Raw genomic sequence first — 18,827 nt, forward strand, 5'->3', positions numbered from 1 at the left:
AGTGGCTTGCCCAAGGCCACACAGCTAGGTAATTATTAAGTGTCTGAGACCGGATTTGAACCCAGGTACTCCTGACTCCAGGGCTGGTGCTTTATCCACTATGCCACCTAGCTGCCCCTATAATCACTTATTAAAAATATCTCTTATGTATTTCTTTCCCTTAATCCTAATTTCTCATACCAAAAATGACTAATCTGTAAACATGTTTATCACAGATATGTATGTATATGAGAACCTGACTGATCACTACTGAGAGGGGTGGGAAGGGAAGATGGAAGGAAATTTTGTATCTTAAAAAAATACACTGACATATAGATGAATGTTGAAGAACTTTCACAATATGAATTTGGAAGAATAAAACAGCAATAAAAAATTTTAAAAATTGAGAGGGGAATGGGAAGGGGGTGAGAAAGAGACAGACAGACAGAAAACACAGATTGATGGAGGGAGGGGGAGAGAGAGAGAGAGAGAGAGAGAGAGAGAGAGAGAGAAGAAGAGAAGAGAAGAGAAGAGAAGAGAAGAGAAGAGAAGAGAAGAGGGCTAAAAATTAGTCTCATATCATTAGATTATACTGTTTTTGATTGTCACAGAGAAGATTATTTTCATTATAGATTTCTATTATTGAATACTTACTATGTGCAAGGTCCCAAGATAGGTTCTGATATTTCTCAGGGCTTTCATCCCCTAAATAAGGCCTGCTACCAAAATGGACTATATATACTCACCCTAACTAGTGATGTTTGATTAGATTTAGAGCTAGACCCTTAAAAGACTCAAGGAACTGATGAAGAAAATGAAACACTTAAAGGTGAATTGACTTGTCTGAGGTTCAACAGTAAATAGAAGACTTGGAGTTTGAATTTAGACCTTTTGACTGTGAATATATACTTCCCATTTCATATCTGGAACTCCAAAGACTTCAGAATTTAATAGCTTAGACTATTTCAATAGCTTAATTAATTGGTCTCTCCATAATGTGTGGAATACTACAGAGATTTTTTTTTAAAAATTCTTTCCTTTTCACCTTTATTTCTCTGTACTCTAGATGCCACATTTCTGCATCTTTATCTCTCTCTCCAAGACTATTCCAATAGTCTCTTAATTCATCTTCCTACAAACTTCTCCCTCTCCTAACCATAATCATGCATATAGTTGCAAGACTATCTTTTACTAAAGCATATATCTGACTTTGTCATTTTTCTACCCAACAAACTCATGATATATCACCTTTATTCCAAGTACAAACTTCTTTTTTCACATGTAAGGTTCATTACACTCTGACCCCAACTTGCCTTTCTGGGCTTATTACATATTTCTCCACTTCATGCAATTTATAGTCCTTGCAAAGTGGCTTTCCTATTGTTCCTCATACATGACAACCCATCTGCCATCTTCATATTTTTTTGACTGGCATTACCCCATGTGTAGAATGCTCTTATATTTTATCTTTTCCTTCAAAAGTTAGCTTAGGTACCATACCTCCCCTTATCTGCCTGGTTTCTTGTAGTTTAACCCCCTCTGAATTTAATTTGAATTTATTTGGTATGTATTTTATATTAACATGACATGCTGTTTCCTCTGATAGAAATATAATCACTTCCAGGGCAGGGACTCTTTTTATCTTTGTCTTTTTCTTTGCAAGGCAAATGGGGTTAAGTGGATTGCCCAAGGCCACACAGCTAGGTAATTATTAAGTGTCTGAGACCAGATTTGAACCCAGGTACTCCTGACTCCAAGGCCGGTGCTTTATCCACTACGCCACCTAGCCACCCAATCTTTGTCTTTCTAACCCCAGTGCTTAGCATCATAGCTGAAACTGATTTAGGTCATTAGTTAATGTTGCTTAAATGATGAATAACCCAAGCAGGCCTACCTCTATTTTAATAATTAATGAAAGATTTATTCCTCTTTCATTTAGTTATGGAACCCTGGTAGTCTAATTCCTAGATTAGGCAGCCAAAGCTTTTGTTCTTTTAGTCTAGAGGTGGAATGGAATGTCTGTCATTGTTACATGTTACACACATTTTATCTGTATTCTATAGTATTAATTTTCCTCTCCAGAGAGAGACTAGGGTCCTTTTCACTTCTTCTGAGTCTGATTAAATGATCAATTTGTACATTAAATTATATCATGAAGCAACTTCTACTCAATCCCTGCTGCTCTGGGGTCTCTTTATCTTCTAAGAACATCAGGTATTCTCTGCCTGTCCAGCTGCATGTTTCTGCTACATTAAAATCTTATTGTACTTACCATAGTCTTATATGTTACCTGCTTATATAGGAAAATGAAATGTTAAACAACACAATTGATAAATGTTTGGTTTTGCTAATATATTGCTTCTAGAAAAATTATCATCTTTCCCTTCCCTATTCTTTTGTCCAATTTCCCATATATACAATGGTAAATCATTGGAAGGAAATCATTTCTCAACCTAAATAAATAAAAATTTGCCCAGGGTCTCCCAAGGACTCTTGGCTCACACAAACTAGTTCCAGAGAGGAGAGGGGATGGGGATTAGCAGAAACAGAAACAATTTTTCTTTGACCCATTTTACCTATCTGGGACATTTACTTTAGAGAAATATCCAAAATAATGTTTTTCTATAGACCTTGTTTATACTTCCCGAAATGTGAGTAAAAGGATATTCAATAGGCAAACATTTAAGGTGTAAATATAAGACAGAGAATATCCTTTATTTCATCTACCATAGAAAATGCTTAGGATACTAAGGAATTCTGAACAAATACTCCTTGAACAAATACAAAAACAGAAATAGTAATGAAGGAGAATAGTAGTCTTATTGAGGATAATAAAGATATCTTGGGAGTTGCCTAGCACAGACTCATTTACCACAGAATTCTTTTGTTCAAGCAACTCAATAACCAGAGTACGCAAAGGTTTGTAAGGTTCAGATCTCTTGCTCTTTTCCCCTCCTTTCTTTCTCCTTTTCTCTACCTCATGACATGGCTTAAATCATCTGGCTAAAGGGGCCATACTAGTCTACCTCCTTCTCTACAAAGCATGCTATTGGGAAAAGAAATATCCCTTTAGGAAGCTACCAATAAAACAATCAAACTTGAAAATTTTCCTCTTCAATGTTATGAATAAAGTTTAAACTTTAAGTCTAGCAAAGTCTGCTTTCATAATTTCTGCCATTTTCCTAATCTCTGTAGGAACATCAGCAATGTCCTGTCCAAAGTTGTATTTTAGATGTAGAAAGACAATTTGAAATTTGAAAATAAAGAGAAAGAGAGAAGGTGGACAGGAACCTGAAGTCCAGGAACCTTGGGCACTTGGGCTTGCATATTCTCTTGGACATTTGATTCTCTTACCAGTTGCTGCTTTCTGCTTCAGAATGGGGGGAAGAGTAAATCTCCAACTTCTCATTTATTTCCCATCCCTTGCTCTACTCTTTTCTGGTAGTTCAAGGGAAAGTAAGATTTCCAGAATTTAAAAAAAATTGGTATAATATCTTGGCACTCAGACTGGACCTGCTCCTAAAAACAAGTTTCGCTTCTCCCCTTCCTAATGAAATTTAATTCTTTGTTTCTGTAATGCTTTCAGTATCAATAAAATTATTAGCAATCACTAAAAAAACCTTCATTATTAGAGGCAAAAAGAGAGAAGAAGAATCTCTACTAACCATTAGAAGACCCTATGTCTCTGGAGATCCAACCATTGGAAGTTAGCTCTGTTTGTGAAATCCAATCAGTAAGGTAGCAGTGGTCATACCAGAAGAAAGATGGTCTATATTGGTTACAAAACTAGTGATGCTTTCCCCTTTGCTGAGTATTTCCTAAACAAAAGAAGCTTCAGCTCTGAATGGTGTATTTTTTGAGCTCAGGACTGGAAAACCATTGAAAGATAGTCCTTGGGTTCACTGAAAGGTCTCTATATGGAAAAGGACCAGGACCCCTCCAGGAGCAGTTTGCTTGTTTATCAGTCCCAAGTCCTTTTATTACACTAAAACACTACTGTTTTGTCTGTGGATGAGCAAAGAAAGATCAGAGAACAGAGATAATTGTTTCTGTGATCTTCAAAGGAACTTCACAATGTCCCACAATGGAATTCAGACTGATTACTTACTAGTATAATCTTTGTCATTGTAGTAAATTCACTCTGAATCACTATAACACACATTAATTTTGAGATTTAAGTAACAATTCTGTATAAGGCATGGTAAAGCACACACTGAGCATATTCGATCATATATGCTGGATACATTATTTGGAAGTGGCAGAAATACAGTCAGGTAGGGGAAAACTGCCCAACAATTAAAAGCTACTCCAAAATGGAATGGGAAGAGAAGATGGTCTTCAAGCAAAGAATATCCTATCAAATAACTTATCAAGTACATGACTTTACATTCTTTCATATCTCCAGTACTTAACACAGTACCTGGCATAGAAAAATTGTTAATAAATGTTTGTTGGTTAATTGTAGAGATTATTTTTCTACTCTGAGTTGAATTTTTTTAAACTAGCAATAGTACTGCATTTTATGATTTGCAAAATCTTTACACAATAGTCAGAGAAGTCAGCAAAGTGCAAAAGTTGTATAGCAGGTGTTATCTCAATTTATCATCACAACAATCCTGCGAAGTAGGAACTTTTATTATATTCATTTTACATAGGAAGAAACTGAAGCAGATAATAGTTAAAAAATTGGTCTAGGGTCAAAGAGCTAGTAAGTGTCTGAGGAAGAATTTGAATTCAGGACTTTCAGATTATAAATCTATACTTTATCTACTATACCATTAAGTGACCTTTGAATTCATTCCAATACTATAATTGGATGATACAACTTATGTCTTTTTTGCTCATTTTCCTCATTTAAATAATTCAACTATAATCATTACAAATGGAAATTTATAATGGTAATTATATCATTTAAAAAAAGAAATACTGAAGGGAAAAAACCATGAACACATGGCCTATTTACATATTTCCATTGATCTAACGCTAATTAGCTAAGGATTTTGCTACCCAAAAGACTTACTTATGGCTGGGCACAGTTGTATTTATTTAAAACTTTAGATGTATGTTATTTTCTATTTTGGAGATTATTTACTTCTTCTTATGCTTAAAAATTTTAATGCAGTGATTATTGAACAAGTACTGTACAAGCTTTCCTAGCTCAGATTTCATGACTTATTATCAAACATTAACTTGGCATGACATTCTCTTTAAAATAATTATGGAATCGCAGGAAATATTTTTGATTAAAATAATAGAATAAGAAGGACCTACTACCTTGGAATTTTGCAACATCATAAAATCCCTGAATCACGAATCAGGGATTTTATGACATTGCAAGATTCCAAGATAGTAGGTCCTGAATTAAAATCAAAAGATATAAAAAATAAAATAGCTGACATATTAAAAGACTAGAATATATCATCTCCTTTGAACTTCTCCTTAGTTCCATTTTAAAGTTGAGGAAATTGGGCCTCAGAGAGATTGAGTGACTAGTCCTCAATCATGAAACTACTATCAGAGGGAAAATCTGAATACAAGTCTTCCTAACAACAAGTCCAGAACACTATCAACTATCCCCAGGCTGCCCATCAATGAGTAAGGTATAATAAAGTTTTCCTTTAATTTAACAGTAGATTTGAGCCAAATTTTGCCCTCAGATGTTGTGGTATTGATTAAATCTTCAAGGATTGAATGTAGCTACTGCTGCTACAACTATATACCAACTGCATTTATTATGTTAGAGTTACTCAGTACCTTTCCTTTGCAGAGTCCAAATAATAAAACCACTTCTATTTCAAAGATATCAATCTCAAAACTATGAGATCTGTGTTGTGGGATTTAAAAAATACAGAGATCAGTGTTGACTTTTGGCTTTGCTTTTGTTTTTTTTAAGCTATAGAGTGCAAATTATGTGTCAAAGAAAGAAAGAAAAAAAGTAAAACAACTTTTATTTGCCCCACTGACATTTACTGGATGTGCTTATAAGTTTGAAAAATAAACTGATCTCCATGGAGGAAAGTATTCTCTGTGGCAAGCTTTAAACTGTTTCTGTGACACTAAGACAGTAATTTCAAATTGTACTATACAGACACAACACACCTGAAGTAACTGGTGAATTAATACAACTGACAAAAACAGAATTTATTTGAAGGAAAGGACAACATGATCATTACAACAATAACTTACTAGCTTACTATTATTCATTTTTTATTTTATAATGTTCATTAAATTTTTTTTCTATTCTAAATCATCTTCCTCTTTTCCAGTCTCTACTCCATAAGGAAGGCAAGCAATACAATACCCATTATACATATGAAGTCATACAAAACATATTTCTATATTCTCCTGCTATTATTCTTTAATATTTAATATTCTGTGAACTGTGTTACAAATAAGAAATGGCTTCTTTGTAATTAAATAGAGATTTGGGATGTCAATTCACTGAAACTATCTTTGGGAGAATTCCAGAGTAGATAGAATACAATAGGTATGATAGGTGCTACTATTAATAATAAAGATGGCAAACATTTATATGCCATTTTAAAATTTGATACACACACACACATACACACACACACACACACACACATATATATATAATTACTTACAAATGTGCATTTATTATCTAACCTGATCCTCCCAATATTGTAAGATACAATGTTGTACAAATTAATTGATACAGAGAGGGAGGGAAAACTAAATGTACTGACTTTTTAAAATATTTTGAAAAGCAATTTTTTGACATTCTTATGTTTAAGTTTTGAGATCCAAATTCTATCATCCTCTCCTGTCCTTCTCTTACTCCTCCCTGAGATAATGCCCAGATAATGTCTATCTGATATAGGCAGCATTTGGGAAAGCATATAAAACATTTGCATATTAGTCATTTTGTAGAAGAAACTCAAACAAAATAAAAGAAAGTGAAAAACAGAATTTTTGTTTTGATCTGTATTTAGATATCATTATTTCTTTTTCTGGAGACAGCATTTTACATCATGAGTCCTTTGGAATTTTTTTGGATCACTCTATTGCTGAGAAAAGTTGTCATTCACATTTATTGTATAATATTACTGTTATTATGTACAATTTTCCCTTGGTTCTGCTTACTTCATTCTGTACCAGTTCACATAAATTTTTAAGGTTTTTCTGAAATCATCCTGCTTGACATTTCTGGGGTTTTTTTTAGATTTTAAAATTATTTATTTATTTTCACATTACTACAATATTCTTTTTGTAAAAGTAAATATAATCCTCTCTTCCTCCACAAAGACAGAGAAATTTCAAGAAAAATAAAGTGATAGGGAAAAAATTGTACTTCAGTCTGTGTTCAGTTACCATCAGATCTACTCTGAGATGGATTGCATTCTTTATCATAAGTCCATTGGAGAAGTTGCTTCAATATTTTTTCCATAATTGCTATTGCTAGCTGTATTCCCCTCCATTTTATTCCTCTTCACCCCCATTTATTCTGTTCTCTCTCTCTCTCTCTCTCTCTCTCTCTCTCTCTCTCTTTCTCTCTCTCTCTCTCTCTCTCACTACTCTCCTTTCACCCAGTCTTTCATCAAAAGTGTGTTGTATTTGACCATCCTCTCTGGCAATCTTCCCTCTCTTCCATCACCTATCCTTCCTCTATTCCCCCTATCCTCCTTCCCTCACCTTTTTTCCTCTAGGAGAAGATAGATTGCAATACCTAATTGAGTCTGTGTGTGCATGTGTGCGTGTCTGCATGTGTGTGTGTGTGTGTGTGTGTATGTGTGTGTGTGTGTAATTTCCTCTCTAAACCACTTCTGATGAGAATGAAGGCTCACTTGTTCCTTCTCACCTTCTGCTATTCCACAGCATTGCAAAAAGCTTTTTCCTTACCTCTTTACATGAAATACCTTAGCCCATTCTACCTGTTCTTTCTCTTTCTCCCAGTACACTCCTTTCTCTCCATTAACTCTATCTTTATAATATATTATACCTTCATATACCTTCATATTAGGTTCACTCCTGTGCCTAGTCTAAATAGATGATCTTTCTATCTGCCCTAATAAATGAGAAGGTTCATATGAGTTATCTGTATTATGATCCCCAGCAGGAATACAAACAGTTCAATATCATTAAATGCCTCATCATTTGCCCTTCCCATCCATCTTCTCAAAGTTTTGCCTGAGTTCTGTACTTGAAGATTAAACTTTCTGTTCAGCTGTGGTTGTTTCAGCAGGAAAAATTTGAAAGTCCCCTATTTCATTGAATATCCATCTTTTCCCCTGAAAGAGGATGTTCCATTTTGCTGGGTAGTTGATTCTCGGTTGTAAATCAAGGTCTATTGCCTTCCAGAATATCATATTCTAAGATCTATGAGCTTAGAATCTTAGCAGATTAGAAGGTGCTAAATCCTGTGTAATCCTGACAGTAGTTCCATGATATTTGAATTGTTCCTTTCTGGCTGCTTGCAATATTTTCTCTTTGACCTTGGTGTTTTGGAAATTGACTATAATATTCCTGGGAGTTTTCATTTTGGAATCTATTTCAGCAGGTGATCAGTGGAATCCCTCAATTTCTATATTACCCCTCTACTTCTAGGATATCAGGGCAATCTTCCTGGAGAATTTCTTTTAAAATGAAGTCTAAGTTCTTTTCCTGGTCTTGACTTCTGGGTAGCCCAATAATTTTTAAATTATCTCTATTGGATCTGTTTTCTAGGTCAGTCGTTTTTCCAGTGTAATATTACGCATTTTCTTCTAGTTTTTTCTTCCCTTTGGTTTTGTTTTATTGTTTCTTAATTCCTCACAAAGTCAACTTTCCTTATTTCCATTCTACATTTGAAGGAGTTATTTTCTTCAGAGAGATTTTTTAAATCTCCTTTTCCATTTGGCCAATTCTGCTTTTTAAGGTATTCTCCTCATTTACTTTTTAGACTCCTTTTTCCATTTGACCTAAACTGATTTTTTCTGTAATTCCTTTACCAAGGTACTGACTTGGTTTTCATGGCTTTCCTGCATTGTTCTCATTTCTCTTCCCAATTTTTTCCCTCTCCCTTCCTTACTTGATTTTCAGAATCTTTTTTGAGCTCTTCCATAACCTGAGACCAAAGCCTTTTTTTCTTGGAGGCTCTGTATACAGAAGCTTTGACTTTATCATCGTCTGAGTGTGTATTTTGATCATCCATGGGGTCAAAGTAATTGTCAATGATGAGATTATTTTTCTTCTGCTGTTTTCTCATTTCCCCAACATATGACCTGATTTTGACAAACTTTTCCAAGATTTTGAGGGGTTTTGGGACACCCTCCCCCCGAGGACTTCAATTCCTTCGTGGTCTTGTGAGAGGACTGCTCTCCTGGCCTGTGCTCTGGTCTGTGGATGATCACAAGCCCTCCCCTACACCCTGGAGCTATGAGGAGGATCCCTGCTCTGCCATGAAAGTATGGGGCCCCCGACTTTGAAATGTATCTGAACATGGGCAAAGCAAAAGAGTTCAACCCCCGCATAGTATAAAGACCTCTGTAGTCTCCCCCCACCTCTTTACAATCTGTGGACTAAGCCCTCTGGAAGCAGCTGCTGGGTGGCTCTGTAGAGCCTGCTTCTGGTTCCCAGGATGGGGCTGTGCTGAGACCTGATTTGCCTGGGCTCCGCACTCACTCTGGTGCATCAAAGTTTTTCCACTGACCTTCCAAATTGTCTTTGGCAATCCCTGAGCTGAAATTCTGGAAACCCCCCACCACCACCACTGCCATGGACCCAAGTGCCCCCAGGGACCCAGGAACCCCATGGGCCATTATTGGAAGATTGGAGGTGGTTCACTCTGTGCAGGGTGGCCCAGGCTACACTGTGGCCTTTTTCAACCTACAGATCTTCCAAGCTGTTTTCAGTCAGAAAATTGTTTCACTCAGTCTTTCTGTGGGTTCTGCCACTCTAGAATCTGGTTAGTCATAATTTTAAGGCACTTGAAGTGGTCTGAGGGAGAGCTATAGGGAATTCCTGCCTCCATTCCACCATCTTGGCTCTGCCCTCTTAACATTTCTCATGGCAAAATATTATTCTATTACAATCATATACTATACCTTATTTAGCCATTTCCCCAATTGATGGACATCCCGCTCAATTTCCAGTTCTTTGTCCCACAAAAAACAGTTCTCTGAATATTTTCATGCAAATAGTTTATCCCCGCCTTTTATTTTTTATTTTTTTAGGATATAAACATATTAGTGATATTGGAAGATCAAAGGGTAACAGTCTTTTGAGCATAGTTCCAAGTTGTTCTTCAGAATGGTGGAATTAGTTCACAATTCCACTAACCATTGGTGGTTTTCTTGTTTTGACATATCCCTTTCAATATTTGTCATTTTCTGCATCTATCATATTAGTCATTCTACTAAGTTTATAATGATATCAAAGAGTTGTTTTAATTTGTATTTCTCCAATTGGTTATGATTTAGAGTATTTTTCTATCACTATGGATAGCTTTGTTTTATCTGAAAACAGCTTGTTCATATTCTTTGACCATTTATCAACTGAGGACTGACTTGTAGTTTGATAAAATTGACTCAGGTCTCTATATAGTTCAGAAATAAGACCTTCATCAGAGACCTTGTCTTACAGAAAATAATTTATATTTTTAGAAAATTTTATTATTGAACATGATTCTTTCCTTAATTTCATTTTAAGCAATTCAGCCTTGAGTTCACAAATATTTGACACATGTTCTTTAATTTTTCATTATGAAACCACATATCATATTGTCTATTAAGTATTATTTTGATCAACAATTTATTTATTTTTCTAATTAATCTTAATTATATCAGTTTTTAAATGAAGTTTAAATCATGCTTATCTCCATCTTTTGGTTAAATTAGTCAACCTTTTTATAACTTGTAGCAATGTGTATACGCCATCTCCATTTAGAAATTTCCTTAATTCTGGAACAATTTTGCTTTTATCCATCTATTTATTAGAGTTAATCATTCTTTCAATGGGGCCAAGACTTCAAAGTTCACTAAAGTTAAAGTTCTTGTGTGTGGACATTTTGTAAAATGAGGATGCTCAGATATTATAAGTTCATCTAGGATCTTCTTCCAAAGATTTTTAGCTTTGAATGAAAAAAGCAAACTTCAATAAATTTTCCATCTTAAACTCTTTGGTATTCCATCCTTTGTATTTTTTTGCCCATGGGGAAAAATTTACTTTTTCTTCATAACAACAGTTAGAAACTTTTTGGGGGGGGTTGGAGTTTGGTTATCTTGTTTTTTTCTGACTTCAGAAGCTAATAGCATTATGAAGAGGAATCAATAACAAACCTTTTAGCTGCAAAGGTCTTCTGAAGGTCACATCTTAATTTCTATAGATTCATTATTTTACATTAGCAATTTGTCAGTTCTTGATGTTTTTCATAACAGACTGTATTTTCTTGTATTCATTTTCACATTTTAGTGTGAATAATTATATTTTAGTGTACACCTGAAAGATTCTTGAAACAGGAAACCATTAAGAGAGAACTAACTAAAAGGGATGGGGGGAAACTGATTTGATTTCATCCCATCAGCCCCATCAGTGTCATAAATACTGAATCAGTCTGGTGTCAATATAAACAAACATTTAAGCCCATCTCCATAACAAAATGAAACAATATTAAAAGTAGTACTTTGTTCAGGTAACTCACATATATAATTTTAGGGTGTAATTATAAATATTTTGCAGATAAGCAAACTTGTCATGAGATAGTTTAACTGATTTGCCCAAGATCTGCTTGATACCTCATCTTATTTTTACATGCTTTGCATTTAATCCGTTGTTGCTTTTTTATATTTGAAAGTTTTACATTCTTTATTTTGGAGAAATTAAGATTATTTCATTAAATAAAATCAATTATACATATTGTCCCTAAATTTTATGCCAATATATGCCTAAGAAGTTTTAAAAAAATTCTCTTTTAATGATTCTTCAGATCCAGTACTGTTTATTTGCTGAACTCACAAGAATTTTTGAAATTTACATTTTTATCATGGCCTTATTTTTACTTTATAAGGACTGTGAACAGCAAGGTCTAAGTTCAAATCCTACTTAGCTATTTACTGACTATGTGACCCTAGACAAATCAACCTCTGGCTTCCTGTTTCCTAAACTGTAAAATTGTAATGGTAACAACCCCTATCTCACAAGGTTGCTATGAGGATCAAATGAAGTATTTGTAAACCACTTAACACAAGAGTTCTAAAAAACAAAAGCATGCTTCCTTCCCCTTTAGTCACATAATCTTTAGCTATCTAGTAGATATTAAATTGGGAAAGCTAGGTGACACAATGTATAGTGTTCTAGGCCTGGAGACAGGAATATTCATCTTCCTGAGATCAAATCTTGCCTCAATTATTTCTAAACAGTGTGATCTTAGACAAGTCCCTTAACTTTACTATCCTCAGCTTCCTTACCCATAAAATGAGCTGGAAAAGGAAATGGCAAGTGACTGCACTGTCTTTGCCAACAAAAACAACCTCAAATGGGGTCACAGACACAACTAAAACTAACAACAACAAAGATTCTAAATTTTTATAACCTTCAGTGATATTATAGAATTTTATTGTAGTATTTGTTGTATTTATTGTAGTATTATAGTACTTTATTGAATAAGTCTTTTCCAATCAATATGTCTTTTGTGACTTTTGTGAATAATCTTTCTCTAACTTCTAATGCCAATGACCTGATCCTGAATAGCTTTCAGAATCTCTTCAATTTTTGTAAATAAATCTACATTACTCAGTCATTTGTTTGATATTTTATTTGTCAAGATATTGTTGGTGGAATTCATGTAGATGTTTCTTGTGTGGGCCTTTTCATTTGATGCTTGAATCTTAGCTCTTGTAAGCTCTCTTTAGAGATAAACCACTTCTGTAGCATATTCAGTGGCATATACCTGCTGTCATTCTTTACTATTTTGTTTTGAATTTGAACTAAGGTAATTTTATTCCTTCCAAAACTAAATTCTTTAAGTTTTTAGCCTATTTATCATGTACTCTAAGAATATCTGTCATTCTTCTTTATTTTATCATTAGAATTATTATTATCTGATAATTAAGAATAACTGCCTTACTGTCATCATAGTATTTTTATAAGGCTCGAAAGAAGCAATATATGTAAAGGTATTTTCTAAAGGTACTATATAAATGAGTTGAAAGCATTATTCTTCGGATAATTTAAAAACTAATACTAAACTTGCAACTATCTCCTCACAATAAACATTATATATTTAATTGATCAGAAAGGTGAGCTTTTTAAAACTTGAAAAATATCAATATTTGAAGGAAATAATCGAGTGAAAGTTTGAACTATAGAAATAGAAAAAAATTCTTCACCTTGGTGTATACATCCTGATGATTATTATTTTCAAATTTAATTAGGTTGTTTATACTAGTTAATCTAACACTTAATTAACTTCCAGATGTATTCTGTTTAATGTTACAACACACTCAGATCTACTACAGATTGTACTGTATTGGTATAAGTTTCAGTAGTTCAGAGTTTCCTCAAATTCATAATGGGCTATTAGAGAAGGCTTTGGTGTAAGGATATTTGAATAAGTAAATTTCCTCCTTTTGTGCAAAGATAGGGACATTCCAAATTTTGCACTACACTTCTGAGTAGAATGACAATAAAAATAACAAGAACAATAAGGATAATAATCATAATTGTAACAATAACTTATTTTTATGTTGAGATTGATGTTTTATTACCTTATTCAATCTTTACTACAATACTTGAGAGGCAAATAACATTATTCCCATTTTATGGATCTGGGGATAGGGTTACAGAGAGATTAAACGACCTACCTATGATACTCAGGACAAACTGAAAACATTGTTATATAATTCTATGACTGTGCATACATTACTTCTAATTTGAGAAAGTAGAAAAATGAAAGCAGGATCAAAACACAATCATACTTATAACTCAAACTTGGTTATGAAGGTCAAAACCAGCTCAATAATTATTTGTTTTGAAGGGTTAAGGGACTGTAATCTATAACAGAAGAATGATTGTCCATACCAATAAAATCACAGAATTATGCTGTTTTGAAGGTCTAGCAAACTATTTTTTTTAGTTTTTTTTTTAAGTTTTTGCAAGGCAATGGAGTTAAGTGTCTTGCCCAAGGCCACACAGCTAGGTAATTATTAAATGTCTGAGGCCAGATTTGAACTCAGGTACTCCTGACTCCAAGGCCAGTTCTCTATCCACCGTGCCACCTAGCTGCCCCCAAATTATTTTTTAGACAGTGATTTTGACAATGGCACCATTCTGAAATATTTCAATTACAATTAGAGAATAAAACTTTGCATTAAAGAATGTTTATTTTCTAATAATCCTGATTTTCTTACTGATCATACTTCTGATTAAACTAAATATAACTTCAAGGAGGAGAGAAGCTTTCTAAGATTTTTACACAATCATTGTACTATGACATGTAAGTTATGATTTCCTACAATTATATTTTTAAAATCTTATTATAGCAATACTTTTAAAGGAAACTAAAATGCTTGCATCAGAGTCATTTCCAGGTAGCAAAGGATCACTTTTCTGATATAAATCTTTTGTTGCAGCTGTTAAAATTCCTGTTCTAGAATCAAAATTAACTTTATCACAATTAAAATGTTTAAGGAAATTATAAATAGCTAAGGGTTTCAAAGGTATAACCATTTGAAAATACATCAATTGGGGATGTGAAAAATGTAAAAAATAAGTATTGAATTGCTATTTGTAGATTCAGTGCTTTAATATAAATCTTTGAGTTATGATATGAATTGAAACTTCATACTGATTCTGAAGTCAAGGCTAACCCAGAAAAGTTAGAGTACAGGAAAAATAAAAGCAGAGAAAAAACATCATTAAGATGTTCAAGAGTAAAAAAGAACTCACAGTAAAAACAAAATCCCAATGACAAGTTAAAGTTAAGAAGTAAAAAACATTGTTTTATTACCATGGTTTATGATCTGTCACTACATTTCATTATCTATTATTCAATATAGATGACTTTGGGCAATTCATAAGTTCCCTAAGTACAGGCAAATATTTCTAAGCATTTTACGTATGACAATTTTTTTTTTATAGCAGAACCATTATAAGCAATTCCTAATAGCAAAGATTAGAAGGAAAGCAGAGAAATAAGTTTGTGAGACCTAACATTTGAGAAATCTGGATGCATCCACTAGTCACAGAACTCTAATCTCATATAGGATTTGAAATGATTGCAAAATAATTTATGCATAGTTTCAAATGAGCGACTGGAAAATGTGTGAAACAAGTCCCACTGACCTTTTTTTGCCAAGGAATTATTAGGTTCATACTTTTCAATCAGCACTTGCACTTGTTCCTGTTTTAAGGGTGGATAAAGGATCTCATTGAGTCGGGGATCTCGTTGTTTTAAATTGATAAATTCCATCATTTGATCAACTGTAAGATATGGTCTACTCTTGGCACCACTAAAAACAGGAAAAAGGAAAAAAAAGAAATTACATTGTTTTTCAGTAAGTCACATTTAATCATCCAACAAGAATTTATTAAGAATTCTTTAAGTGTCAGGCACTTTTCACAAAGAAAATTTATCGAAGTCTTATATGATCAAAGTGCTCTTGGAAAAAATCTAAACAATTCATTGTCCCAACTAGGTTTTGTTTTGGCTTCAAATGTAAATTGTAAACATCTTCTAAATCATCACTGAACTGTCATGTATAAGAAAAATACCAATCATTATCAAGAGAGCAAAAATGCTTAGGAGTTCATTCTGCCATATATCTAAATGGAAAAACTCCTTTAAAGAGGAAATAAAAGCATAGTATATTTTACATAGTACATTTAAAATTGTGGCTGAATCATCAGTTTCTCAACTCCAGCTTATTTCCATAAGTATGTATCTATTTATGGCAACTGAAAAAGTGAGCAAATTCTGTCATGTTTTTCCTCTTCTCATATCAATACATATCTAAAGCCCTCTACTTTCTACATAGGAAGAGCATCATCTCCTTAAGGACAGAGATTGCATCTGATGTAAATAATTCTCTTAACATCACAGGGTCTAATTCTATTAATGTATACCCTATTGGCATCCATTTAATGTTTGATGGTAAGAAATTGCAGAAGTAAAAATAGTCAGGTATTTAGAGTATGTAATAAAATCATAAATACCAAATACCTTCCCTTTGTGAAGATCCTTTCTGTTCTTTGCAATTAATATATTAGGTAGACTTTAACACCAAATAAAATATAAAACTGATTTTCTATATATTTTGCTCTTTATAGTAAATATGTGGATAGAGAATGTCCATGATCTTAACAGACACTAACAATTTTTATTTGTTCACAGTTTCACGAAGATAAAGTTGCTGCTCTTTGAAAAATGATCTAGAACTTAAAGTAAGGGTCAAGGAAGGGTTCTGATGCCTATATATGGAACTTTCTTTAGACAGGGAACTAGAACTAGGAAGAGAAAGATTGTATCTGTGTGGAACAACCAATTATATACAAGACAGTTGGAAAATGGAAATTCTAGTCATGGAATGTTCTCCAAGGAGCCCCAGTTTACAGGAAAGTTTTCATTAAGTGCAGAGTCAATTTTCATCTCCTACTATATATATATATATATGCACAGAACTTAATAGCTACATGTAGTCTTAAAATTATGTGGTTTATCATTTTACAGATGAGAAAATTCATGTTGATACTTGGCTATATTGATGCCTGATGACTCAGATGAAACCAGTGTCCATTTGTGAGCTAGTTCACCATTCTTTCTCCTGTATCATATCCCTTTTCTCTTCATGATGTTAAACCATAAGAAGTTACATCAGAATACATTTATTCCTACAAATGAATGGCAGGTAGCAAACCTGCCCATTTTTAACTTTTGAATATTCCAATGGTACAACAGTATGTGCTCAATTAAGATACACTAATATATTCTCATAGCTATGTGATTTTCCTAAACTCAGAAACCCAAGCTAGCATTATTAAGTGAGAGAACAAAAAAGCAAATTTAAAAGAATCTCTTACAATTCAGAAAAGATATTGTCAATTTCAGGTCGAGGGCAAAGGTTGTTTAAGAAAACTCTGTATACTTCTGGAGTGAAGTCTTCTTGAGGTATTGAATCATTCTGAAAAATAAAAAGATAAAAACAAATCAAAACAAGAATTCTTTTTAAAGATTTTAAACATTCATTGTATCCTGTACATTACAGGTAGTAAGACTTTCATGAATGTTGCTATTACTAGAAAAAAACATGTTCAAAGAATTAAGGTACAGTAAACATAACAATAGCAATATGAAAACATACTCAAATTTCATTGTATTTAAAATTTAGCAGACTCATAACAGGTGTTGAGTGATCAATTGTCAATTAAGTTTTATAAATAAAAAATACTTTATCATTAAGTATTCCTGACTTTGATAGTTTAGGAAATAAATAGCTAATGTAGGAAATAGTTTTCATAATTTATTTTACTGTTTTTCTGTGTTGCCATGTAAACCGGAAGCAGGCATTCAAACCTTTGTTAATTGGAAGGGCATTTTTTCCATAACCTTTCCTGTTTCAGGTACATGTGTTATGATTATTTTCATTTTCAAGTCATTATAAATGAGAAGACAGAACTTCTTATATTCTTATCAGTTTTTAGATAAGCATTATTTCAGAAATACCTAAAATTTCATCAGATAGTAATTCTTAATACATTGCCTGGAAAGTGAAAACAGAATACATGGTTCAGTATCTTCAGTGAGAAATTCAATAGATATTTGCAGAATAATTGAGATATTCAGAAGTCAATTTTTCTCCAAATGATATCAAAGGGAATATGAAAACATTTTATTATTATCTTTTTTGTGATAGAAAGGTCTGAAGGATGGTGGTCAACTACATAAGAAACCATAAAGAAGAGACATATACTAAAGTCCCTTAAATTTAAAGTAACAGGACTAATTTTGAAATCATGAAACCAAGAATTTAATCCAAGGATATGTAGAAGTTGTACTTGAGACACCCAAGATCACCTTGCTGGTCTATTTCATTATGTATAAAATGACAAAAATAACTAAAGCCTCTTCCTCCTTATACTGATTAAATTTTTTCATCTGATTGGATTATAAAATCCTCATTTATCAATGTCAATTTCTCAATCATTTAGCTAATTGGTTCAGAAATTGCTTTACAATAGATGATATAATTTCCCAACTTTCTTCTTCTGTGGGCATGGCTGAATGATTTTATTTATTCAATTTATTCAATGATTTTTCCAGAACAATCTTGCTTAAAAGATTGTGTATCTAGCAAGACTTTCTTTTATGGCCAAAACTTATTCCTTATTTACCCTTTTGTCAATCAAGTGAGGGGTTTTAAATGACGGAGGAGAACTGAGCTTGTTTGAAGGTAGCAGAGATTAAGTTAATAGGTTGGAAGAGATTAAAGAAAGACATAGAAAGAAACAGAAACATAGACTAAGAGACAGAAGAGACAAAGACAAGAGATGATAATGATACTAATGATGTAGGGTGGGAGGGCAATAATCTGAAAGAAGTGAAAGAGGATGAGATCAAGAATACATGTAAAGAAGCTGTCACATTGTTACTTTTTCATCATAGACAAGGAGAAAAGCGGATAGAAAGAGAAGTGATATAAGGGAACTTTGATATGTAGATCAGAGAAGAAAGATCATTAAAATTTACTTCTATTTTCCTATTAAGATATAAGGGTTGTTGTATAGGAGGTTACAAGGTAGCACAGTGGATAGAATGCCAAGCCTGGAGGGATGAAGACCGGAGTTCAAACATGACCTCAGACGCTAACCATATGACCCTGGGCTATCACTTAAGTTTGTTTGCCTCATTTTCT

The 18,827-nt window shown here is 33.3% G+C and overlaps 1 protein-coding gene across 1 annotated transcript in view; it reads right to left on the bottom strand.

Annotated features, from left to right (window-relative positions):
• The window catches only part of PLCB1 (phospholipase C beta 1), a 964,239-nt gene that overhangs the window by 367,952 nt on the left and 577,460 nt on the right, over positions 1 to 18,827 (bottom strand). Inside the window, exons 8-9 of the mRNA XM_074209479.1 lie at positions 16,996 to 17,096; positions 15,262 to 15,428 (exon numbers count right to left, since the gene is read on the bottom strand). Of these exons, the coding sequence (XP_074065580.1) occupies positions 15,262 to 15,428; positions 16,996 to 17,096 (268 nt within the window). The remainder of the gene's footprint in view (positions 1 to 15,261; positions 15,429 to 16,995; positions 17,097 to 18,827) is intronic.

Source organism: Macrotis lagotis, chromosome 1 (assembly GCF_037893015.1).
Source record: "Macrotis lagotis isolate mMagLag1 chromosome 1, bilby.v1.9.chrom.fasta, whole genome shotgun sequence".
Classification (NCBI taxonomy): Eukaryota; Metazoa; Chordata; class Mammalia; order Peramelemorphia; family Peramelidae; genus Macrotis; species Macrotis lagotis.